General features: G+C 43.0%; 1 protein-coding gene across 3 annotated transcripts in view; it reads left to right on the top strand.

Moving 5' to 3' along the window:
• The window catches only part of LOC141898452 (helicase domino-like), a 42,789-nt gene that overhangs the window by 10,046 nt on the left and 7,697 nt on the right, over positions 1 to 25,046 (top strand). For all 3 annotated transcript variants that reach the window (XM_074784338.1, XM_074784339.1, XM_074784337.1), the window contains exons 11-33: positions 100 to 267; positions 634 to 719; positions 2,032 to 2,130; positions 2,321 to 2,746; positions 3,019 to 3,270; positions 3,803 to 3,939; positions 4,431 to 4,617; positions 5,207 to 5,561; positions 11,998 to 12,123; positions 13,168 to 13,296; positions 13,645 to 13,803; positions 14,501 to 14,689; positions 15,109 to 15,876; positions 16,700 to 16,869; positions 17,323 to 17,519; positions 17,966 to 18,080; positions 18,532 to 18,915; positions 19,022 to 19,099; positions 19,717 to 19,848; positions 22,701 to 22,736; positions 23,289 to 23,484; positions 23,914 to 24,179; positions 24,764 to 24,991. In XM_074784338.1, coding sequence (XP_074640439.1) covers positions 100 to 267; positions 634 to 719; positions 2,032 to 2,130; positions 2,321 to 2,746; positions 3,019 to 3,270; positions 3,803 to 3,939; positions 4,431 to 4,617; positions 5,207 to 5,561; positions 11,998 to 12,123; positions 13,168 to 13,296; positions 13,645 to 13,803; positions 14,501 to 14,689; positions 15,109 to 15,876; positions 16,700 to 16,869; positions 17,323 to 17,519; positions 17,966 to 18,080; positions 18,532 to 18,915; positions 19,022 to 19,099; positions 19,717 to 19,848; positions 22,701 to 22,736; positions 23,289 to 23,484; positions 23,914 to 24,179; positions 24,764 to 24,991 — 4,883 coding nt within the window. The remainder of the gene's footprint in view (positions 1 to 99; positions 268 to 633; positions 720 to 2,031; positions 2,131 to 2,320; positions 2,747 to 3,018; positions 3,271 to 3,802; positions 3,940 to 4,430; positions 4,618 to 5,206; positions 5,562 to 11,997; positions 12,124 to 13,167; positions 13,297 to 13,644; positions 13,804 to 14,500; positions 14,690 to 15,108; positions 15,877 to 16,699; positions 16,870 to 17,322; positions 17,520 to 17,965; positions 18,081 to 18,531; positions 18,916 to 19,021; positions 19,100 to 19,716; positions 19,849 to 22,700; positions 22,737 to 23,288; positions 23,485 to 23,913; positions 24,180 to 24,763; positions 24,992 to 25,046) is intronic.

The raw sequence follows: 25,046 nt of genomic DNA, 5'->3' as shown, positions 1-25,046 counted from the left end.
ATGTGAACCTCATTCTGATTGGCCCGTTGATGAAATATTCTGGTGAACTGACCAATAAAAATTCAAAACAGGATTTAACCCTGATAATTATTTCAATAGAGGATTTAACGATGGAAGAATTGATAGCTAAATACGGAGGGGCGTACGACAGTGATTTCGAGATGCCAGAAACGCCGAGTGAAACTGAGAATGAGGATGACACCGACGATGATGATGGTGATGACGACGATGAAGTAGAGGAAGATGAAGAGGAACCGACGGAGGAAGGTAAGCGAATGATGATCGGATCCTCCCTGGCCGCTGTAAGGGCAGTTCATAAAACACCCAAGATTGGTAGTTAGCATTCTATCTCGAAACATCAGTGATAATTGTTTTTCAAATATTTTGGTTCATTCATAAACTCTTCTTATTGCCTGAAAACATTGAAAACTTCTTATTGAACGCACAATAGCTTCACCTGAAAACATATTGAACGCGCAATAGCTTCACTTCAATCCTTAGCCCTGCTTGTTGAATATGTTTGTTGAATTTTGATGGTGCTAATTTTCGTGAGGCCGGTACAGGATTGTGAATCATCCCGTCCAATTTTGGTAGTCCGATAGTTCGTATAAAACGGTGTTGTGTGTTTTGTAGAATCATCAACGACTGACGTGGCTGAAACAACTGAAGAAGTCGGTGTTGATTACCTGTTAAAAGATGAAAATATCGCCTCAACAAAGGTAACATTTCACCTTCGCTCTAAAGAGTCCCGCAACATCAACTCGACCCCTTAATAGAGTCACCAGTCAGTGTGTTTATTGCTGTCTGGTGCTAAAGGGCTGTCGTAGATTATTTGAGTTGACTATGCGCCGGGATATCTAACCACTGGTATCACCGGTCACCTCACATTAACTTACAAAATTATTTCAAAAATTTATTAGATCTGAAGAATGAATTCGACCCCTTAATAGAGTCACCAGTCAGTGTGTTAATAGCTGTATGGTGCTAAAGGGCTGTCGTAAATTATTTGAGTTGACTATGCGCCGGGATATCTAATCACTGGTATCACCGGTCACCTCACATTAACTAACAAAATTATTTCAAAAATTTATTAGAATCTGAAGAATGAACTCGACCCCTTAATAGAGTCACCAGTGAGTGTGTTTATAGCTGTCTGGTGCTAAAGGGCTGTCGTAGATTATTTGAGTTGACTATGCGCCGGAATATCTAACCACTAGTATCACCGGTCACCTCACATTAACTAACAAAATTATTTCAAAAATTTATTAGATCTGAAGAATGAATTCGACCCCTTAATAGAGTCACCAGTCAGTGTGTTTATTGCTGTCTGGTGCTAAAGGGCTGTCGTAGATTATTTGAGTTGACTATGCGTCGGGATATCTAACCACTGGTATCACCGGTCACCTCACATTAACTAACAAAATTATTTCAAAAATTTATTAGAATCTGAAGAATGAATTTGACCCCTTAATAGAGTCACCAGTCAGTGTGTTTATAGCTGTCTGGTGCTAAAGGGCTGTCGTAGATTATTTGAGTTGACTATGCGTCGGGATATCTAACCACTGGTATCACCGGTCACCTCACATTAACTAACAAAATTATTTCAAAAATTTATTAGAATCTGAAGAATGAATTTGACCCCTTAATAGAGTCACCAGTCAGTGTGTTTATAGCTGTCTGGTGCTAAAGGGCTGTCGTAGATTATTTGAGTTGACTATGTGTCGGGATATCTAACCACTGGTAAACCGGTCACCTCACATTAACTAACAAAATTATTTCAAAAATTTATTAGAATCTGAAGAATGAATTTGACCCCTTAATAGAGTCACCAGTCAGTGTGTTTATAGCTGTCTGGTGCTAAAGGGCTGTCGTAGATTATTTGAGTTGACTATGCGCTGGTATATCTAATCACTGATATCACCGGTCACCTCTAATTAACTAACATTTGTTTTTGTTTAACAAACTTTATCTTAAAGAGTTCGTGTTAAAGTTAAATGTAGTATGAATTGATTGTTTGTATTTTGTAATTAGAGTAAAGAAGATGAAAGCGGACCGTCTCAACAGATCACTGATATCGCCGCTACTGCTCAAAGTTTACAACCAACCGGATATACACTAGAAACAACTCAGGTCCGTTAATTATCAGCTGGGTTTGTAAGGGGCACGATGAATAACTACAGAAATCTAATGGAATCGATTTAGAGATGAACAATTCCCTATTTTAAGACAAGAAAAAAAATATTGATGTAGAGAAGTAGAGGTCTATGAGTAAGAGATGAGTGGAGGGTGTTTTGATTAATGATTGTTTGATGTTTTATAGGTGAGCACGCCGGTTCCATTCCTGCTGAAACACACCCTACGCGAATATCAACACGTCGGTTTAGACTGGCTTGCGACGCTTTATGAGAAAAAACTCAACGGTATCCTAGCCGACGAAATGGGTCTCGGAAAAACCATACAAACAATAGCCTTACTCGCGCACCTCGCGTGCGAGAAGGGCGTCTGGGGCCCGCATTTAATAGTTGTGCCGACCAGCGTGATGTTAAACTGGGAGATGGAGTTAAAGAAATGGTGCCCGGGATTTAAGATATTGACGTATTACGGCAGTCAAAAGGAGCGCAAACAAAAACGAACGGGTTGGACTAAAACGAACGCTTTTCACGTGTGCATCACATCGTATAAACTAGTTATACAGGATCATCAGTCGTTCAGACGTAAAAAATGGAAATATTTCATCCTAGACGAGGTAAATATTGAGATATCACTGTAAAATTCGGAAGTATCGCTACAGTTACCCAGGGCCCGGTTCCACAGTTATGATTTGCTGAGTTTAATCAGTTCAAATTCAACGTTTTAACTTTCTGAGACTAAAAGTAAAATATAACTCAGAACTGTGGAACTGGATCCTGCAGTTTAATGGTTACTCTTAATATGGTCCAAAATAATAATACCGGTTCGGTGGGAAATATTTGGTAAATTCGAAATGAATCATGATTGTTGATGATGCGTTATTTTTAGGCCCAGAACATCAAGAACTTCAAATCTCAACGATGGCAAACGCTATTGAACTTTCAAAGTCAACGTCGCTTGCTACTGACGGGTACCCCTTTACAGAACAGTCTAATGGAACTGTGGTCGTTAATGCATTTCCTCATGCCGCACGTGTTTCAATCGCATCGCGACTTTAAAGAATGGTTCGCTAGTCCGCTGACCGGTATGATCGAAGGCAGTCAGGAATATAACGAGAATCTCATACGAAGACTTCACAAGGTGAACATTAATCTACTTGAACTTTGAAATGTGAAAAAAAAAACTCTGAAATTTAGATTTAATTCGATTCTGCTGGTGTCGGATCGGACCAGTCTAGACAGAGATATAATCGTTAAACTCAGATTTTGTTCAGATATTTTTATTCTGAATCTACGTCTGCTGGATTTTATACCATCAATCGGGACGAATTTTATCCTGTCCTAAAAAATCCAACTTGAACAGAGTCTACTGTACCATCCAACCCAGATATCACTCTCAAGTCAAAAGATCCGATTTGAGCGGAGTCTACTGTTATCTTTCTAAAATTCGTTTAATATAAATGAGACTAAAATCACTGGCTCAGTATTCAATGTTATTAGGTCAGATCAAATGTCTCGAATATCAAACTCTGATTGCTCGGACATAACACCGATGTGTATCGAAACATCAGTTGCAGAATGGTCAGACATAACGCATTTAACAACCTCCGCCTGTCCTTGGCTCTTGGTGTCGTGTAAACGTCACTAATTGTTGTAATATCGAATTTCTGTAGGTGCTGCGTCCGTTTTTACTGAGACGATTAAAAGCGGATGTCGAGAAACAAATGCCAAAGAAATACGAACACGTCGTAATGTGTCGACTGTCGAAACGTCAACGCTTTCTTTACGATGACTTCATGTCTCAAACCAGGTTATTATTCTTTCTTTTCATCTCCCTTTTCTTGTCCTAAAACAGATAGTTTCAAAAATTGTCTCTAATTGGCCTGGTCATGTTATAAGTCTTCGACTGTGGTGCCTAGCCCTTTCTTGAAATTGCTGAATATCTTGTTAAATCCATGAGAAGGCTCCTCGAAAATGATAAATGTCTCGTATTTACGCTAAAACTTAATTATGTGTACATATTCACCAGTTCTCACTATGTTATAATGCTCAAAATTGCTTACAATTGGAGGGTGTTGAACCTCCCTTGTTCAAAATCAATTAAACAGCAGGAGTCAGTTACTCAAAGAGATAGTCGGAGTTTACTGATGGAAAAATATTGTGTGAATTCAATTGTCACTATCTACGGTATTCCTCCGCATTTAACTTGACAAACTCTTGAATAACTGGCTCCAGTTATTCTGTGTTAAGATAGTGAATTGTAGTCTAAATCGCAGCTGTATGCATTGATTTTATTTGCAGAACGAAGGAAACCCTGGCAACTGGTCATTTTATGAGCGTGATCAATATACTGATGCAGTTGCGTAAAGTATGCAATCATCCTAATCTATTTGACCCTCGTCCGACTGTTTCACCGTTCCAAACTGACGCCATCTGTTTCTACACTGCTTCAATAGTTCTCAGGGCTCTCGAAAAAAATCCATTCGATGTAAGTATCAACGTACCCACATCCAGTTTCATGAAAAACTCTAGGCTTATGAAATGGTTCAGTTAGAATTCTTAAACATGAAGTTTAAACAATAGAAATTAAACCAAGAATTTAACTTTTCTGTTGAAACGGGCCCTGCATTTTCTGCTGGACTTCTTTGGGTCAGAATTCGGTTCAGTCCACAGATTTAGGCCGACTTCAGTTCATAGAAGTTAGTTGAAGATAGTTTGAATAATCAATCATCCACTATTGCCATGTTTTTTTAAAAAAGAATACCAAAAAAATATTTCGCAAAATTAACAATTATAAAAGAATTTTGAGTATGTCAAGAGAATACTCAAAACTTGACGATGAGGGAAAAGTCAGGGAATCGGGGAAAAGTCAGGGAGATTAGTTGCGATTGCTAGATCACACATGTAATCAAACATTTTTCGTCTATGTCCTATTTATTTTGACAATGTTAATTGATTTGATTCTTAGCAGATCTAGTCGGGGAAAACATCATGCATGTCATGGGAAAAGGTCAGGGGGAAAAAGCAAGTCAAATAAAAGCGTCCAGCTCGTAATAGTTGTGTGTTTAATATTTCAGCATATTGATTTGTGTTCTCTATACCCGTGTATCGCCGATGTTGAATTATCGCTTCCCGCGTTCGCCGCGCATCGTATCAAAAAACTACAATCTCCGAAACGGCTAATCGTCGAAATCGACGAGCAGCCGTTGCCGGCCCCGCGGCCGAAACCGGTCGCTTTAAAATCATTCCTCATGAAGAATCTGGCGCCGCCTACAGCGATGCCAACCACGGCGGGACGGGCGTCTCCTCTCGTACAGAGATCCGTAACGCATCAACAACAACAACTACAACAACAACAACAACCAGCTGCTGTGAATAAAATACCGATAGCAAGATCTCCTGTTCCTCGACTTATCTCAACTCCGACTACGCGTAAGTGTTTTAAGCTCTCAAGCTCTTATCGAGATAACTTAGGCTAAATTTCTAAGTCGAATCCAGGGTTCTAATGGATGAGGCAATTCCGGATTTATTTTTTCCCTGCAGAGAGGATGATTAGGGAATTCTGACTTCTTGAAAAGTCAGGGAATTTGAATATTTCCATCGAGTACTGTACCCTTTCCTATGGTTTTTGCCAATATTTTCTAAATTTGGATTTATCGCCAATGGTTTTTCTATACGACCCGGCCCTGCGGTATTGCATTTAGCCACCGGCGAAATCCGCCATCTTTTTTCTTGGCGTTCTCGCAGTAGAACGCGTTGGATTTTTTCGCCGTAAAAATCTGGGAATTAGGATATTAGGGAGTTTTCACTCTCGTAACGGTGAGTCCGTTCGGTTTGGGGGTTATCCCTGATTTCTTTTTTTCCGTAAGAATTTTATTTACAAATATAATTTGATTGAATTGAATTGAATTGTTTTGATTTGTAACAGGATAATTATGCCACCCCCTCCTAAGGGTCAGCATCGTGGCGGGGAGGGATGCGGGCATTTGTTTGGCGCCTGGGACAACCACGATTCATGTGCGTCGTGCAGGCGCAAATCCGGTCAAATATGTGCAAGGAGCAATCCTTGCAATATTTGCGTCGTGTGGTCCGAGGACCTTTGGCTTCGGGCCGATAAGGCTCTTAAACTAAGAGATCGTCGTCGAGTTAGCAGGGATTCGTCGGTTTCGGCCGATGTGCCAACCGACGTTTCTAATCCTGTTTCTTATCGTAAAGCGGAGCGGTCGCCGGTCGTTCAGGTACGATCGGCTTCCCAACTCCGTTCACCGGGGAAGAACGCTGGTTCACCGGCACCGGTCTCCGGTCATTCACCGGTCTCTGGTCGTTCACCGGTTCGGCCGGTTCGGCCGGTTCAGACTACATGTTCGGAACCGAGCGCGCGCCGCGGTAGTCGCGAACGGCCCGCACCGGTTCGGTCGGTACCGGTCCGGTCCGGGTCGGGCATCGGTCCGGTTCGGTCCGGTTCGGCCACCGGTCCGGTCCAGACGTCGTCCGGTACAAAACATCCGGTACGTTCATCGTCTGATTCTGATCGTCGCTCCGGGGATAGAGCTCGCTCTCCCACTAGATTTAGACGCCGGGAGCGTAATAAACGAGCAAGATCTCCTTCTCGCAGATCAAGGTTTGATCGCGAGAGGGACTACGATCGTTATTGTCGGAAGTTTCGCCGTCGGTCTTCTCATCGTTCGTCGACGTCGGTTAGCGATGAAAGCGATTCTTCTAGTAGGTCACGATCCCGTTCGAGGGACCGTCACCGAAGTCGGCATGATCGTCGGGATACTGGAAAATACCTGACTCAGAAGGATTTCCATGTATTTGAGGAGAAAATTTTAAACTTGTTATCTTCGTCGCAACAAGTCGCTGCAACTTCTACAACAGGTAAGCCTATTCCTGATTGTCCGGTTAGAAGTTCGCCAGCCCACTCAGTTTTTCGGAATTCTGACTCTGAATTCCTGGATGCTGCGGTAGGGTCTGATTTCAATGAGGATCCGGTCCCAGAGGCGGCAATTCCTTCTGGGGTCGTTCCTGTCGCAAGCAATTGTGGGTTGCCCCAGACGATGGGGGCTTCCCTGGCTCGCAATGTATCTCCGTCCCGTTCAGTTTTATCCGAACCAGCGGGGGACATGCCATTTAGAGCGATGATAAGTGAGTTCTTTGTCAAGCACGGGGCAACTCGCGCTAAGCCCACAGCAGCTCCTCTGGTCGGTGAGTCAATGGAAGCTTATCGCCCTCCGGACTCCGATCTTAACGTTTTACGGGAATCGTCAGCGGTTTCAAGAGAATGGGCTCGATTGGATACGCAATTATGGGGTGAATGTCGGCCTGGAACTTTTTCATTTCCCCCTCCAGAACGGGGTATGAAATCTGGGAAATATTTTAGTTCAACCGATCCACCTATAGGCGCATTTCGCTCGGCGTATTACGCAACTCCAGGTGCTGTGGATCACAGTCATAACTGCCTGGATGCTGATTATACTTTGATCAGCCCGGATACTGTTACAGCACAGTCGGGTATTCGTTTGCCTAAGTCCGGTTTGGTGGCCATGACGTCAATCCTGGACAATCTTACCAGGGTTGGTTCGTTTCAAGATATGGCACTTAAGGTGTTGACGGGTGAGCTTCGCGAGACTCACGCCGCCGTTCATGCGGGCTCCGACCCAGAGTCAGTTGCCCTAAAACTGGAGGGAATGGACCGGATTATCCAATCTTTGGCTCGGTCTGTTTCGCATGTAATTCCGTTGTCGGTTCGGGGTCAGGCTAATCTGGTGTTAGCCTCCCGTCAGTCAGTGATGGACTCCAGTGCCAAAACTCGTCTACCGGATATGGTGTCCAATGCTTTGCTGAGAGCCCCATTGGGGACGTCTTCACGTCTCTTCTCCGGTTGGTGCGCTCCGGTTTCCGCAGAGCTGAGGAAGATTCGGGAGGTTCAGGCCAAGTCCAACCCCCGAACTCCGTGGAAAAAGCGTTCTGGTCCGACGCCGGCGGCGCAAGGTTCGGCACGGACGCAAACAGGACCATCTCAAACTTCAGCGCTTTCTCAGGCGGCTTCGGATGCCGGTTGGAGAACTAGCGCGCAACTTCAACAATCGTGTCAAGCCTCGTCCGGTCGTAACAGTTCCGGTTCGTATCGAGGCAAGGGGAAGGCTCCAAAAAGGGGCTCTTCCTTTCGGAAAAACTCGAAATGAATTCTTGGGACCAGTGGGAGGTTGTCTGCAGCAGGCAGCAACCCACTGGTCCGACCTCTTTGGAGACGGTTGGCCCTCCCGGGTCGTCTCTCGGGGCTACCGTCTCCGTTTCCTAAGGCGACCGCGCCTGATGAGGTCACCTCCCGACATGCGGCCAAAACCAGGTCAGGAGGCCTTAATCTCTCCGGCTCTCAAGGAACTGGCAGAGAAGGGAGCGATAGAACCAGTTTGCAACGAAACTTCTCCCGGCTGGTTTTCTCGAATATTCATGGTACCAAAGGCCACAGGGGGTCAACGGACAGTGATAGATCTGTCATCCCTCAATCGGCACCTAGACATTCCAAGGTTCCGGATGACCAAGCCCAAGGACGTGATTCAAGGGCTCCGTCCGGGTCAATGGGCGGCTTCATTGGACCTGAAAGATGCTTACTTTCAGGTTCCAATTCACCCAAAATCTCGGCGATTTCTCAGGATAAAGTGGAAAGGCCGCCAGTTCCAATTCAGGTCTCTTCCATTTGGCCTCAGTACGGCCCCGTGGGTTTTCACCAAGTTGGTCAAGTCAGTTCAGAAGGTACTTCAGTCAAGGGGTGTTCGACTGTTCGTTTACCTCGACGACTGGTTAATAGTCGCGAATTCGGCTCAGGAATGTCGGGAGGCAATGACCTCAGTCTTGGACTTAGTCCATCAGCTAGGGTTCCGCGTAAACAGGGAAAAATCTCAGTTGACGCCGGCCCAACAGTTCACTTATCTCGGCATGGACTTCGATCTCCGAATCGGCAAAGTCTTTCCGTCTATGGTTCGAGTGGCCAAACTTCAAGAAGCTGTAGCGGGAGTGTCCACAACCCCGAGAACAGCTCGTTACTGGTCACGGCTTCTAGGCTCCATCAGCTCCATGGGTCTGGTGGTGCCCTTAGGCCGCCTCAGAAGCAGGCGCTTGCAACAATATTGGAAGGTCTTCTGGTCTCAGTCGAAGGGCAACTGGGAGGCCTTGATTCCCGTACCTCCAACCGATCTAAGTCCGGATCTTCAGTGGTGGGCGGCCACTACGAATCTTCGGCTCGGGGTGTCACTAGCCCCGTTAGAGGCTCCAGTTCGTGTATTCACGGATGCCAGTCACCAAGGTTGGGGGGCACATCTGGAGAACCGAGTCAAAGCCGGGAAATGGTCTCGCTACGAGGCCACCAACCACATAAATTTCCTAGAAATGCTGGCCGTGTGGAAGGCCCTGAAGTTCTTTCACAGGAGAGTGGAGGGCCACCACGTTTGGTTAGCCACAGACAATTCAACAGTGAGGGCTTACCTTCAGAACCAAGGGGGCACTCACTCAGAAACCCTCACAGGTCTGTCGGCCAAAATTCTTCTTTGGTGTCAGACAAAGGGCGTGTCCCTGACTGTGGCACATTTAGCAGGGAAAAGGAACGTGATGGCCGATGCTCTGTCTCGTCGAGGTCAGGCTATTGCGACAGAATGGGTTCTCCACCAAGAAGTAGCCGATCGGGTTCGGGGCATTTTTGGCAATCCGCTGCTGGATCTGTTTGCCACCCGGTTCAATCGGAGGTGTCCTCTGTTTGTGTCCCCGTTTCCAGACGCGGAAGCGTGGGGGGTCGATGCCTTCTCTCTGGACTGGTCGGGGATGCATGCGTATGCGTTCCCGCCCACACCAGTCCTGCCGCGCTTACTGGATCAAATAGAGAGATCAGTCAATTGCAACATAGTTCTGGTAGCACCATGTTGGCCGGCTCAGAAATGGTTCCTACCACTTCTCAACCTACTGTGCGACAACCCCAGGATTCTTCCGAATTTCCCATCGCTTCTGTCTCAGGGGATCTTTCGGCATCATCCAAACAGCCAGTGGTTAAATCTGCTCGCCTGGCCATTGTCCAGCGATCCTTGTCAGCTTCAGGCTTTTCAGAACAGGCTGCCTCCTTTATCGCAGGATCTAAGCGGCCATCAACAAGTACCATTTACGATGCCAAGTGGAGTCATTTTGCGGATTGGTGTGCTGCAGGGGAAATTGATCCATGCTCACCCTCTGTAGCTCAATTGGCAGATTTTTTACTGCACCTATTTGTAGCAAAAGGTTTACAGGTCATAACTATTAAAGGTTACCGCTCCGCGATTTCTCATACATTGCGTGCTTCTGGATGGCCAAATGTAGCAGGGGATCATCGGATATCCCAGCTGGTTGCTGGGTTTTCTATTTCCCGGCCTCGGGTAACAAGGACAGTTCCACCATGGGATCTGTCTGTAATTTTGAAGAAGTTAATGGAGGCTCCATTTGAACCTCTTTCGGCAGCGTCTTTTGCAAATTTGTCAAAAAAGACTGTATTTTTGCTGTTCTTGGCTTGCTCGGCCCGTCGCTCTGAGATTCATGCGCTTTCAGTCCGACCAGGTCACATTGTCTTTGGGCCAGCGAATGAATTTGTTTCGCTGCGGCCTGCTTTGGAATTTTTGGCAAAGAACCAACGACCAGGCTCGGTTGGGCGTCAATGGCGAATTGAAGCCCTAAAACATCGAGTGGAACCGGGCATCCCGGACAGGACTTTATGTCCTGTGCGGGCGTTGTGTTTCTATTTAGATCGCTCTGCTTCACGGAGGGGTTCACGGGAGCGGTTATTTATTCCGCTGCTGGATCACCTAAAGGGTGATATTTCGCGGGACACAGTAGCCCGATGGGTCTCTTCAATGATCAAGGACATTTTATTGAAGGAGAATCTTTCCTCGGAGGGAGTCGTTTCTCATCAAGTGAGGTCTATGGCTACTTCCTGCGCAGCCTTTTCGGGTGCTCCGTTGGAGGAAGTCTGTCGGGCCGCCTTTTGGAATTCACCGTCGACATTCACGTCATTTTATTTACGGGATGTTTCAGGCCAGTTAGGCTCATTAGCTTCACTGGGTCCTGTTGTCATGGCTCAAGGTGTCCGTTCTTTCCGATCGGACCCTTTAGTGTAGAATATTTATGTAGCATTATCAGGATCACAGGGGGTGTATCCTTGTACATAGTTTGGGCTCATATCTGCAAGTATTAATTTCGCAAAATTCTGGGGGGGGCCCCTGAGCTGGACGGACTCACTGTGGCCAACCGGTCTTCCCTGTGCTACAGTGCTCCATTCCGTGCTTGGGTAAGTGCTCTCTTTTTCCCTCTTACCTTGCGTTTGAGCGGTGGTTTTTCTATCTACCTTTCCCACCATCCTTGTGCTAGGCTAGTCTAGCAAAAACCATAGGAAAGGGTACAGTACTCGATGGAAATATTACAATTTTTGGAACTAAAATTTGTATTTCCGAGTAGTACTTACCCTTTCCTATGGTGGGAATCCCGCCCACCTGCCCCGCATAGCTGTTTTTTTTTGGTCTGCTATGACGAAAAAAGATGGCGGATTTCGCCGGTGGCTAAATGCAATACCGCAGGGCCGGGTCGTATAGAAAAACCATTGGCGATAAATCCAAATTTAGAAAATATTGGCAAAAACCATAGGAAAGGGTAAGTACTACTCGGAAATACAAATTTTAGTTCCAAAAATTGTAATTTTTGGTATCTTGACGTGCCATGAAGGACCTCTTCTTAAACTAATCTTAAACTGTAGGATTAAATCAATTGAAAATGAAATAACCCCCGGATTGAAGGGTATATTGACTGTGGGGAGACTAATATTTTTGTTAATTAATAAATGTGTTTATTTTCCTAGTAATGCCAGTTCAGAGGAGTGTCACCTTGCCTACAGTGAATTCAGTGCCCGTATTAAACAGTTCAGTTAGTGATACTATCAGCGCTAATCCTACCGCTAAATTCATGGCCAGTCCACAACAATCAGGTCAGTACCATGTATCTATCTGCTCATTACTGATATGAGATTAATGGCCATTTACCAAGGACTGTGGATTCATCAACATGAAACTGATCCGTGACGTGTGCCAAATATAAAACAGCCTGTTACTGATGAAAATATCCTGAAATATGATCAGGGTTTAAGTAATGAGCTTACAAACTATCAATATTCTCAATCACTATAACCGCATTTTAACTGAGTTGTAAGTTAAAAACTCGGTAAAGAACCTGCCCGGGTCTCATCTACTGACATGTCAGACATAGATTTACGTTCGTCCAAGTTTTCACCACGTAATGGCCATTTACCAAGGACAGTGGATTCATTAACATGAAACTGGTCCGTGCCATGTGCCAAATATAAAACAGCCTGTTACTAATAAAAATATCCTGAAATATCATCAGGGTTACAGTAAAAAGTTCACAAACTATCAATATTCTCAATCACTATAACCGCAGAGTTGTAAGTAAATAACTCAGTGAAGAACTTGCCCGGGTCTCATCTACTGACATGTCAGACTAAGATTATGGTTTGTCCAAGTTTTCACCACGTAATGGCCATTTACCAAGGACAGTGGATTCATTAACATGAAACTGGTCCGTGCCATGTGCCAAATATAAAACAGCCTGTTACTGATAAAAGTATCCTGAAATATCAGGGTTACTGTAAAAAGTTTACAAACTATCAATATTCTCAATCACTATAACCGCAGAGTTGTAAGTAAATAACTCAGTGAAGAACTTGCCCGGGTCTCATCTACTGACATGTCAGACATAGATTATGGTTTGTCCAAGTTTTCACCACGTAATGGCCATTTACCAAGGACAGTGGATTCATCAACATGAAACTGATCCGTGCCATGTGCCAAATATAAAACAGCCTGTTACTGATAAAAGTATCCTGAAATATCATCAGGGTTTTAAGTAACGAGTGAACATCAGTTATAAGTGATTCCTCCTGAAATTGTTTCAGGATTCCTCCTGAAATTGTTTCCTCCTGAAATTGTTTCATTTCGATGATTTTGAATTCTAGGATTGGCGATACTACAATCGTCGGTTGCCACGACGACCGCCGCGTCTCAACCGATAACCGTACAAATACATCACACGCAACAGGGTACGAGATTAATGATACCATCCGGTCAACTAGCTCAACTACCAGGTATGCCAGCCAGCCAGCCAGCCAGCCAGCCACTAGCGTTAAACCCTTGTCATCGATTGGTTCTAGAAATATCACGATTGGTAGAACACTATATCTGTGTTGACGCGATGAGAGAATCCCACAATGATAATAAAAAGTCTGAAAATGAAACTTCGAGATAGTAGTTTATTCCAACGTTTCGACTATATCCTAATAGTCCTTCCTGAAGATGACTATTAGGATATAGTCGAAACGTTGGAATAAACTACTATCTCGAAGTTTCATTTTCGGACTTTTTATTATCATTGTGGGATTCTCTCCTCTTCTAGAAATATCTCTTTAATTCTTGCCGATTTTATAATTCTCTAGCTGGATTCATACAAATATTACAAACGTCGTCGGGTCAACAGATTATAACGACTCCCGTTCAACAGTCGACGGTCGTACAGCCTATAACACAGGTCTCGTCGGTTACCGCTCCTCCGCCTGTATTACAAACACCTACCAGTTCACAGCCTACTATAGCTGGTAAGCATTCGATGCATTCATCAACTGTGCCGCCCTTCTACAACTTGCTCGATGATATCTGCCAAATCGCTTGAAATAGCAATGTCAATGATTTAGCGTACGTACCGAGTCATGAAATATCGAAGTCCCGCAATATTGTGGATAGACTGAAAGTTTATGAAAATTAAGATTACTTTTAATGGTCATCGTAATAGTCGATTCAAAATTGCGGGACGTTTTATTATTCCTGGTACTCGTAACTAATTCATCCTGATTGACTAGAGAAATCCCACAATAATTCAGTCAAAGATGAACAATTCTTGAATTGAAGTGATTTATTTTGAGCAACGTTTCGGCTAAACACTTTTAGCCATCATCAGTATGCCTGATGATGGCTAATAGTGTTTAGCTGAAACGTTGCTCGAAATAAATCTCTTCAATTCAAGAATTTTTCATTTTCGACTGAATCATTGTGGGATTTCTCTTGACATCCATCTTACACGGATAGTGTGTATCTTCTCTACTCATCAATTCATCCCGGAAATTGCTTGAAGAAGTTGAACTACGTAGTAACTAAAATGTGGTATGAAGGTTGTAGCTTTTGATTGTAGCTAAAGAATGGCTAGCTTACACAAACCATCACGCTTTGTTTGGTTCCCGCCTGAATTTCCTCATCCCTTGAAACTAAAATGAACGTATTTGCGATGTGTATTTGCAGTAGTGAATGGATTAGCTCCTCATTCAGTAGTCTCCGGTACTGTCAGCGGCGTGAATGCTGTACGACCGTCTCAGCCGATACAACTGCCTACATCGTCGACGATAGCCGTCACTTCTACTAATCGACCGATAGCGCTAGTTCAACCTGTATCTACGACGGCTAATTCGACTCTACTTAACAGACATTCGCGTGAGTTTCTGTCATTTCTGTCGACCGAATCCAGTTCTGTTTTCTCTGTTAGAAATGAAAGCGACTCTTCAGAGATGAAACATTTGAAACGAAATAATTTTAGCTGGATATTCAAATTTGACCAACGACTCTGAAACTGTGTACGGATGGAGTTCCATAGATTTTGTTTACTTTTTGGTGACTCAATTGTTGAATTATAGTGAATATCTGATATTTTGTATTATGGAGTCACATTTGCAAATGTACTTTTAATCGAGAACTGTGGAACCTCGAACTGGTCACAGTTTCAGTCTGTTTTGATGTTTGAGTCGCTGTCCTTAATGAAAACGTGCCAAACATTTCAGCGTACATTTCCAGTTTTACCGGATCCAAATCGGGAGACGTTCTTTATCGAAACGATGTTTCGTTTTATTTTGCAGCGTCGCCATCTCCATTGAAACGACCGTTCAGCCCGGCGATCTCGAGAGCTTCACCGGTCACGCTGGCAGTTACGCAGAATCCTACGGTCGCAGCTGCTCCGGCGATACAGGTGCAGGCTTGGCCTAAACCAACTGTTAAACCGTCGTCGGTCCAGCCGCAGCAGCCTTCTGCTTCCACCGTGAAACAACAACCGAAACCGAAAATTAAAAAGGAGAAATCGATATTTCACATCGATTCGTTGGAAAATCGAAAAACGCAATATAAAACGTTGTTGAGAGAACGGATTGTGAAATATAACCGAAGACGCTGCGACGTGAGACCCGTTTACGGGCAGGATCTCTGTTCGGCTGTTAGCATATTCAACAATCGGACTGGTTCAGCCGATCGGACTGGTTCGGTCTCGGCCGCATGGAACGGATACATACATTGTTATAACGCGCAGATACTCGATAGGAACTCGCCGACGGCTGTGACGAGGTCGCTATGGAAACGAACAGACGCACTATCATCGATCGTTAAAACGCCCGAGCAGTATCTGCGAGAAATGGCGATCGTTTTGGATAATTACACGTTCGTCGTTCCGCCCGTCGCGTCGCCTAGGATTACGTTGCACACGTCGCACCCGTCGCCGTCGCTGGTGCAGTCGCAGCGGTTCGTAGCGCATCGGCTGCATGAGAATCTCGCGCCAAAATCGGCGTGTCTTCACCGAGTTGAATCCAGAATGACCGTCCAATTCCCCGAACTACGACTGATACAGTATGACTGTGGTGAGTAGCTATCAGAGATTTTAGAGATCACTAAATACTCAATCAGTTATCAAACAGTCTTGAGTCTGCGCTGTAACGTTGATACAGTAGATTTCACTTACGGATGACTTGAGACTGCCCAGATTTCTTCGTATTAAGTAATATCCAAATTAGTGATTATATTTTAAATGGTTCCCGGTTAGATGGGCCAAATAGGCCGATTTCATGTGAAATTTGATGAAAATCCGGGTTGAAAATCCGAATCGAGTTCTAGTTCTGTTGTATGAAATGCCACACTCGAGGAAAAAAACATTCCCGAAAATTTTTTCCTTTAGGTTCTAGTTTCGGCTTAATTTCATCTTCAGGAATACTGATTACTATTTTTAAGGGTTTGAATGCTGCTGTGTTTCAACTTATTTCGGAAAATTTATTAGAATATGAAGAATGAATGGAGTCACCAGTCCTTAATAGAGTCACCAGTCAGTGTGTTTATAGATGTCTGGTGCTAAAGGGCTGTCGTAGATTATTTGAGTTGACTAAGCGCCGGGATATCTAACCACTGATATCACCGGTCACCTCACATAAACTAACAAAATTATATCAAAAATTTATCAAAATATTGAAAATGAATTCGACCCCTTAATAGAGTCACCAGTCAGTGTGTTTATTGCTGTCTGGTGCTAAAGGGCTGTCGTAGATTATTCGAGTTGACTATGCGCTGGTATATCTAATCACTGGTATCACCGGTCACCTCTAATTAACTAACAAAATCCTTAACCTAATCAAAACGTCCCTAAACAATTTATCAGCTGAAATTTGAATTTCGTGTTTGAATATTTTTCAGGTAAACTGCAGACAATGGATCTGTTGCTACGGCGACTGAAATCGGGATATCATCGCGTTTTGATATTTACTCAGATGACCCGGATGTTGGACGTTCTGGAGTCGTTTTTGAACTATCACGGTCACCGATATTTGAGGCTGGACGGAACGACTAAAGTGGAACAAAGACAGGTCAGTAGTGCGTGCGACAAGTTAGACTGGATCCAGTTCCGCAGTTGTCTCAAGAGTTAACCACCGGTATATCAATCGCTGCTGGCACCAGTATACTTGTACTACCGGTTCTGTCACCAGTGCCACTAGAATACATTCATAGCTGATTCTTCCCATTCACTGTTGGATATTTGCCCTCTGGCAATGACACCCGAACAAACCCTGGCTTCATTTTCAATACCCATCGGTCAATTTCAAGCAAAGGCTCTCTGTAACGGCTCCATTGTACAAGTTTATTCATAATGGCAATTGGGGATGACACATTTTACGAGCTGGCAGCAAATACGTTAATCTTCATTAACTCAGTCGAATGCTAACTCTGTACTGCAGAACTGAGTCATGGAATTTTCTCATCGTTAATTTAATGATCGAGTCGGTCAGTCTGTAGAGTTATCTTCGTGTTTTGTATTGCAGTTATTGATGGACCGATTCAACGCTGATAAACGTATATTCTGTATGATATTGTCGACGCGTTCCGGAGGTATCGGGGTTAATCTAACCGGTGCCGATACTGTGATATTTTATGATAGCGACTGGAATCCGACGATGGATGCGCAAGCTCAGGATCGATGTCATCGTATTGGTCAAACTCGAGATGTACATATCTATAGGTACATTATTCTTATCAAAAAAGGTCTTACATTTTCCACGCGGGATCCGGTTCACGGTTTTACTGTAGAGTTCCAATTACTTCATTTCCACTCTTACACATGAGCCAAATTTCAAGGGCCGGTTGCATAGTCATGGCTTAAACTTAAAACCAGTCTAAGACCAACTGAGTTCTATAGCCAATCTAACAGCTGAAGATCAGTCTTAAGATTTAAGACCACTTTTGGACTTAAGTCACGACCTTGCAACTGGCCCTCAAAAGTTTAAATGAGTCTAAAGACCCATCTTTAATTGTTGTTAAGTTGGCCTTAGATTGGTCTTAAATCCAAGCTGTAACTGTGCTACTTACCTGTTACACAACAAATACCTATTTTAGCTGATATTCTGGCACTGTTGTAAGATCAGTTTATGATTTTAACTCTCTGGACCTGACTCGTTGTTTTCACAGGCTTATAAGCGAACGAACAATTGAAGAGAATATCTTAAAGAAGGCGAACCAGAAGAGATTATTAGGAGATGTAGCAATTGAAGGCGGTAATTTCACTACTGCATTCTTCAGAAAGGTAAAAATGCGACAAAATTCATTGTAGACTGCGCTCAAGTCGGATCATTCTCGGTGGAAAAAATTCAACCGACTTAAGAGATGGATTGTATATAATTCATGTATTGGGTCAAGGAAATATTTCAATGACATCTAGCATTTAACAGATATCCATGAGTTGTTCAGTTATCCGAGTTGATGTACGGTGGCCGCTTACCTGGAATAGTCGGGGAAATTCGTTGAGATCGCTAGATCACACGTAAAATCAAACACCTTCCATCCATGTCTTACGTAGTTGACTGTGTTAACTGATTGGATTCTGAGCATATCCATCAAGGAAAACAACGTGCATGCCAGGGAATAGTAAAATAAATGTGGCCACTCGATGATAGGACCCGACTAGAGTTCAGTCTACTGGTATAGTGTTAAATACAAGGCCTATAATATAGAAAACATCTTATTGTTTATTACAGAATACATTGAGTGAACTGTTTGCTGAACCGTCCGGTCTTGAGGCTCTCGCTCGCGAGAAAGAGCGTTTAGAATCACCGCGCGTATCTCAAACACGGGCTTCCCCTGCGCCGCGGGCGTCACCGGCCTCGGCGCGGGCTTCTCCGGCCCTGTCCACGCCAGCGCGGGCCTCACCGGTGCCCGTCGTACAACAGGGCGATCTAGAACAAGCGTTAACGAACGCCGAAGACGAAACCGACGTGCAAGCGGCGAAAACGGCTAAGGCGGAACAGTGCGCCGAGCTAGCCGAGTTCGACGAGTCGATACCGTGGGATGAGAAAGAGGCTGAACGCAAAGAAGAAGAAATATCGAAAGTGGAACAAGAATTAGCTTTACTCGATAAAGAGGTCAGACTTCATGAGTATCTGAGTTGTAGTTTTCTAAGTGTCTTAACACTATCATTCGGTATTGTCTGCGTAATTTGGTTTCAACGATTGAATTGTTAAATTTCAGTTGACACCAGTTGAAAGATACGCGGTTACTTTCCTAGAAGAGGAAATGGAACCATCGGAAGAAATGGAAAATGTTGAGGTATCAAATGATCATTCGAATAACATGTATATATAGATGAAACGAGTAAAACCCCACGGTTGATGTTCAAGCGTTTATTGCCTGTCAGTTTCGGAGTTCATCTAAACTCAATCATCGGAGAAACCAAAATATTTTGTTCTGGTTTCTTTGATGATTGGAGTTTAGATGAACTCCGAAATTGTCAGACAATATACGTTGTCAACTGTGTGTTTTTACTTGTTAACTCTCTAAATACTAAGATTAATATCAGTCTTGTGGTCATACATAGATATCAATCTGGGGCCGGTTGCTCAAAAATTGGTTTAAGTTAACCAGAGGATTGTTGACACGGTGACAAGCAAAATTGCATTGTTACTGTGGTTAATTATCTGCCGGTAATCTTAAACCAATTTTGAGCAACTGGCCCTTGAAGATCATCTCGAGCCGGTTTTATTGGCTGGTATTACCTATAACCCTGGGGCTAATCCAGTTGAAAGTGAATTGAGTTAGCCCCAGGGTTAAAGTTTATACTAGTCTATAAAACTGGCCCCAGAGAGTATTCTAGAATGTCCTCGTCTTATTAGACCTATAATTACCTGGTCAATTGAGACTGATAATACCCGACGATCTATTTTTAGGAGCAAATCATCGACATCAAGAAAGAATGGGAATTAGCACGATTGAAAGAGATGAAGGAAGAAGAAGAACGAAGAGCGGCTTTAGAAGAGGACGACATGCTGTTTACGTACAGTCATTCCACCGCGAGTCAGGTGAAAGCAAATAAGAAAAAAAATAAATCGAATAAAAATAATAAAACGGTGACTCCGGGTCGGAGCGCTCCGGTGTCTAAGATATCGTCGTCGGGCGCGGTCACTCCGACGGCTCGTCGACGCAGTAGTACTTCGAAAACCAGTCCTACGCGCGTCAGTCCGCGTAAAACGACTCCGAATTCGGCGGCGGCGGTTTACGGTAAAAAATCGCTGTCCGAACCGAGAGCTTTCAATAATCCTCATCTGGTGATTCGCACTCGTCGGTCGTCGAACGCGCCGGTGAACTTGAACCCGTTCAAACGCGTTGTCGTTGCTCGCAATACCGCTACCGGTTCTTCCTCCCATGACAATAGACCCGACTCTCTGAACGGGTTACCCCTTCTTACGCAACAACAACAACAACAATTCACGACCGTCGCTACTGCTGCCACTGCGGCGGCGGCGAAGGACGGCTCGGAAAATAATAACCTAAACGTCGAAATGAGAGATCTAGGATGAATTAGTTATAGTTGTATTAGAAATCTAGGTTTCAGGCTGTGATAGATAACGTAGTAATGAGTGCTTCGGATGCAGTTCTTAAACGATAGGTTCAGATTTGAAAACGTTTAAACTTTTGAACATGAAACGAACAGCTTAGGCTTCACGTAACTCGGATCAGTTTGGACCATGAGAAACTTGCGACGAAATTATTTCTTACATTCATATACTGTATAGATCGAGGAAATATGAAAAAAAAACTGATCTGCATTAAGCGAGTTTGACTTAAATTTGAGCCATATATTTGATGAATTATCTCTGATAAGCTGGAGTAGACAGTGTGAAGGTTCTACTGGGTGCAATGATATAGGTTGCATTTATTTTTGGGGACCATAAGGTTTCGAATATCCTGGATATTAGATATTCTGAGTGAGCAGTATTTAAGAGTTCTTAAACGCTCGGAAGGAGAATTGTAAATTACTGATGGTGTCTATAACATTGCAACGTAGAAATGACTTGATAAGGGATACGATTTTGTGATGAATATTTGCTGCATTTATGTGTCGAGAAAACGTGAACAAAAATTCAGCTTCGTTGGAAATTTCTGCGAGAAATCATGTGATTTTATGTGACTATATTTTGACTTAACACCGAGTTGATGAAGAACTTGAGAGGTGTATAAAAAACGCATTTGATTATTAGTTAAATTATTAGTTTGTTATTAAAATTAGGCTCGATTAGGTGAGAAGTTTCTCTCAAGAGATCGTTAAAATGCAGAGTTGGACTCGGTTCCACAGTTAGAGAACTAGGCTAGTTCATTTCCAGTGTTTTAGGTATCTTGCGGGTGAACCCGAGAAGCTTCTGGACTCAGTTCCACAGTACGACAGCTGTGGAACAAGCTTCTGGACTCAATTCCCGAGGGGAACAGTTGTGAAACTAGCTTCTGGACTCAGTTCCACAGGAGAACAGCGTTGGGACTAGCTTGTGGACTCAGTTCCACAGTAGGACTGCTGTTGAACTAGCTACTGGACTCCACAAGATTTGACGGTAGAATTATAAACTCTTTAATCTCACAACTGTGGAACCGGTTGCCGATTTGTTAGAAACCGAGAGCTGAATTGTTATCGATAAATAATCATGATTTAACCCCCGATATCTGTAAATATAAACCCAGTGACTATGCTATGCCAAATTGATGAGGAATTTTAGATGGGCGCAGATGATACGAATAGACCGTGTTCTATGCCTGTGCTATTGATAAATGAATTGTTCGTGTATGTATGTGTATGTGTATAGAGGCTGGCGCACTGAGTTGAATTATTTTGTAAACTAAGAAAAGAAATAAATGGCATACGAAACTGTGATGATAATAAATCTGCGTTTGGTGTGGTTGATGTCTCTTTGATCTTGGCTGCAGGAAGACGACGGCACTTGTCGGTGTTGCCTCCAAAGTCTTGGTGGCGTTGCATTGGTTATAACAAAAACAAACCAAAAAAAAAACCGTTAAATCAGAAATTTCTATTTTGATGTTTTTCTGAAATCGATTTTGGACATACGGTCTATTTTGAAATTTATATAATTGAACCAATGCAAGGTCTGGTAGACTGGAAATCAGGGTTACATGTGAGTGTGGCTACATCCTGCATCCTGTCTGCCAGTCTGACTGCACCAAGATTTAGGAGGCTAATATACACACCATTCTATCAGTGAAACCTTGTTATAACCATGACCTCCAATAAGAATTGCATTCCAAGTAGAGCAATTTTGATAATTTCATTCTAGACATAACAAAGTCAGTTAAAACGAAACACTTTCTGGCCACCTGAAAGTCATTGTAATGAGGTTTCACTGATTATTCAGTTAGTGATCAGACAGCTGACTGACTGATATTCCTTTGATTCCTGAATTCAAACAACTGACTAAGATGCAGGGTCGAGTTCACAGTTCTGAGTTAAAATTTAAGTCATAGTTAAGTCGACAATGAAACGATGAACTAACTTTAGCTCAAAGAGTTAAACTCTAACTCACAACTTCGGAACTGGGTCCAGTTCTTTACCTAAAGATAAGTTCATTCTTAATGAGCTGTATAACCAGGTTCTGAATCCCGTTCCACAGTTGAAACTTGAAATTTGGTTACAGTTAGAACGTTAAAAATGAACTAATCTTAACTCCTAGAATTAAACTTCACCGAGAACTATGGAACTGAGTCCTAAATCATTGCCACTTAGTGAGGTAGGCGGAGTCTACTGTGAGACCTCCCTCTTCAGACAGACTGACAGTGATTGACAACTAACGTGGAGATCCTATTCTGAGGATAAATCTTATGATATTTTACCAGAGGAAATATTGTTTACATGTTTGATTTTGTTTTGTAGCCTTTTATAAATGACTTGGACGGTGAACATATGCCTGTAAGTATAGAATAGCGTTGTGGCTATCTGAGGGGTCAGATCCATACGAAAAATTGATTCCTGCTGAAAAAATAGTGGTTGGAAAAAATTCAAGAAAAGTATCTTTCAAAATACGGAAAACCTCGCCTAACTGAGACATACTGGCACTGATGAAATTATTGGTGCAAGGTTAACAGTCTGTTGAGGATAGGAAGTAAAAAAAATGATTTCGAATTTGTCTGATGTAATCAAAAGCCCAAAAGCCCGAGTGGGCCTTGTGTGATTAAGGCGAGGTTTACTGTATTAAGATCTTTATGCTAGTAAAAACTAGAAATTTTGAAAAAATTCGATTTTGATCCTTCCAGATTATGATCATTAACCGGATATGTTAATATTATATCTTGACTCGAAATATTTGGAAAATTTATGTGAAAAAAATATGAAAAATCCTGGTATTTTTTGTCGCAAATAAATGCGCGATTTCTAGCGTTCATCAATCTGACCCCCGAGCTTTTATTACCTTTCACTGTGATTAGTGTTAAACTCTACAGTGATATGTTCGTCTGTTTATAGCTATGGGCGCCACCTACGCCTCCGAAAGATGACAACGATATCTATATAGATCACACTCAGAGTTTCCTGTTTGAAATCAACACAATGCCCGAGTCTGAACTACCTCCGATTTACGTGAAAAAAGAGCACAAACGCATCAAACTAGATCCAGCCGTGAAACTCGATCCAGCTGCCGGACCTATTGATAGTTATCTAGGTAAAAATTGTGTTATCCAAAATTTTCATACCTAAAAGTAAGTTTAGGGAGGAATTATACCCACAACTATGGCTCAACTCTGAGGCAATAAGGATCATCCATATGAATTAGTGGGCACGCATCCATTCCATGAGGGAGGAGTCAAAATTGGCCACTTTTCCCGAAGGGGAGGTGTTGAAATCATCGGCTAGTGGTTTTGATAATTTGATCCATGAAAATATTACTACAACTTTATGCGAGTTTCTGAATTAAAAACTCTTGACTTAGGGTCAAGAGTTTATATGAAAAAGAGAAATCTGACGTATTTCTTGGTTTTGAGCGTTTATCCAAAGAACACTGACCTCACCTTACAAGCACGGTTTACTGCAGTACATCACAATTGAAGCCTGGATGATTTACGTATGATATGTGCGCGTATTGTTTTTGCAGCTCGTAAACAGAAAGTTCGTAAAGAAGAACAGCCGCGAGTTCCGCGATCGTTATTCGACCGTCCGTCTGCTGCGCTGCTGAAAATGAGACGCGACGCTAAAATGCAGAAACTACGACAAGGTTTAGTGAAACCGAGTGGTTTAACGACGTCGAGCGCTAATGGCAGCAGCAGCAGTAAACCGTTACAACCGCTGAATAAACCACTGGTAGATATCAGTTCGGATCAACCTGAATGGCTTATACACGAAGACTGGGCATTATTACAGGTAATTATAATCTGGGGGCCAGTTGCTCAAAAGTTGTTTAGAGTTAACCAGTGGATAGTTCCGGACTAAATTTCGGACTAAAATTCCAGTCCCCACTAGGTTATTTCTATTCAAATGAGAGCACATAATTCGGATTTCGTTTGATTCGGACTAAATTTTCCAGTCCCACATGATACGAATTAAGCGAGTTCTACTGTACTATGGTATTCTGTGGGTTATATTCAACCAACTTTTGAGTAACCGGCCCCTGACTGCTGTCTGTACCCCCTACCCCCTCAACGCCGTCCTTACAAGAATGACCATGAAGATTTCACAAGGCCTCCTGTCCGGATCCGAAGCGTTGTATTATTTGAATAACCTCATACCCACATAGATACCTTTATCATCACTGAAATGACGGGATTTAGAGGCAGAATCTCGAAATGGTAGTGTTTGAAAATAAAAAAGAATTTTTCTTTAATTGTGGAATCTTAACTTTATAAAAAAAAAAACAGGAAAACATTGATACCATCATTTTTGCTCGATATCCAAATAGACCTTTATTTTGTATAGTATAATTAGAGTATGATAAATTGTATTTGTAGGCTATACAGACGCTGTTGAATTTACCATTGAATCTGACGGTAATTTCTCCAGCTCATATTCCGAACTGGGATATAATCGCCGACGTAGTGAACGCGGGCAGTCGTACGTACCGCTCGGCGAAACAGTGTAAGAACAGATACGAGACTGTGATTGTACCTCGCGAGGAGGGTAAAATACTCTACGACGTTAATCCTCGCAAACAGAAAAAATCAAAGGGTGTTTATAAGGTATGTAATCAATATTTGAGTTCGTGATTTCAAGTAACTTATTTGTTTGGAGGCA

Source organism: Tubulanus polymorphus, chromosome 2 (assembly GCF_964204645.1).
Source record: "Tubulanus polymorphus chromosome 2, tnTubPoly1.2, whole genome shotgun sequence".
Lineage (NCBI taxonomy): Eukaryota > Metazoa > Nemertea > Palaeonemertea > Tubulaniformes > Tubulanidae > Tubulanus > Tubulanus polymorphus.
The sequence above is the reverse complement of the archived record's forward strand: the minus strand, read 5'-3'. Positions and strand labels throughout refer to the sequence as shown.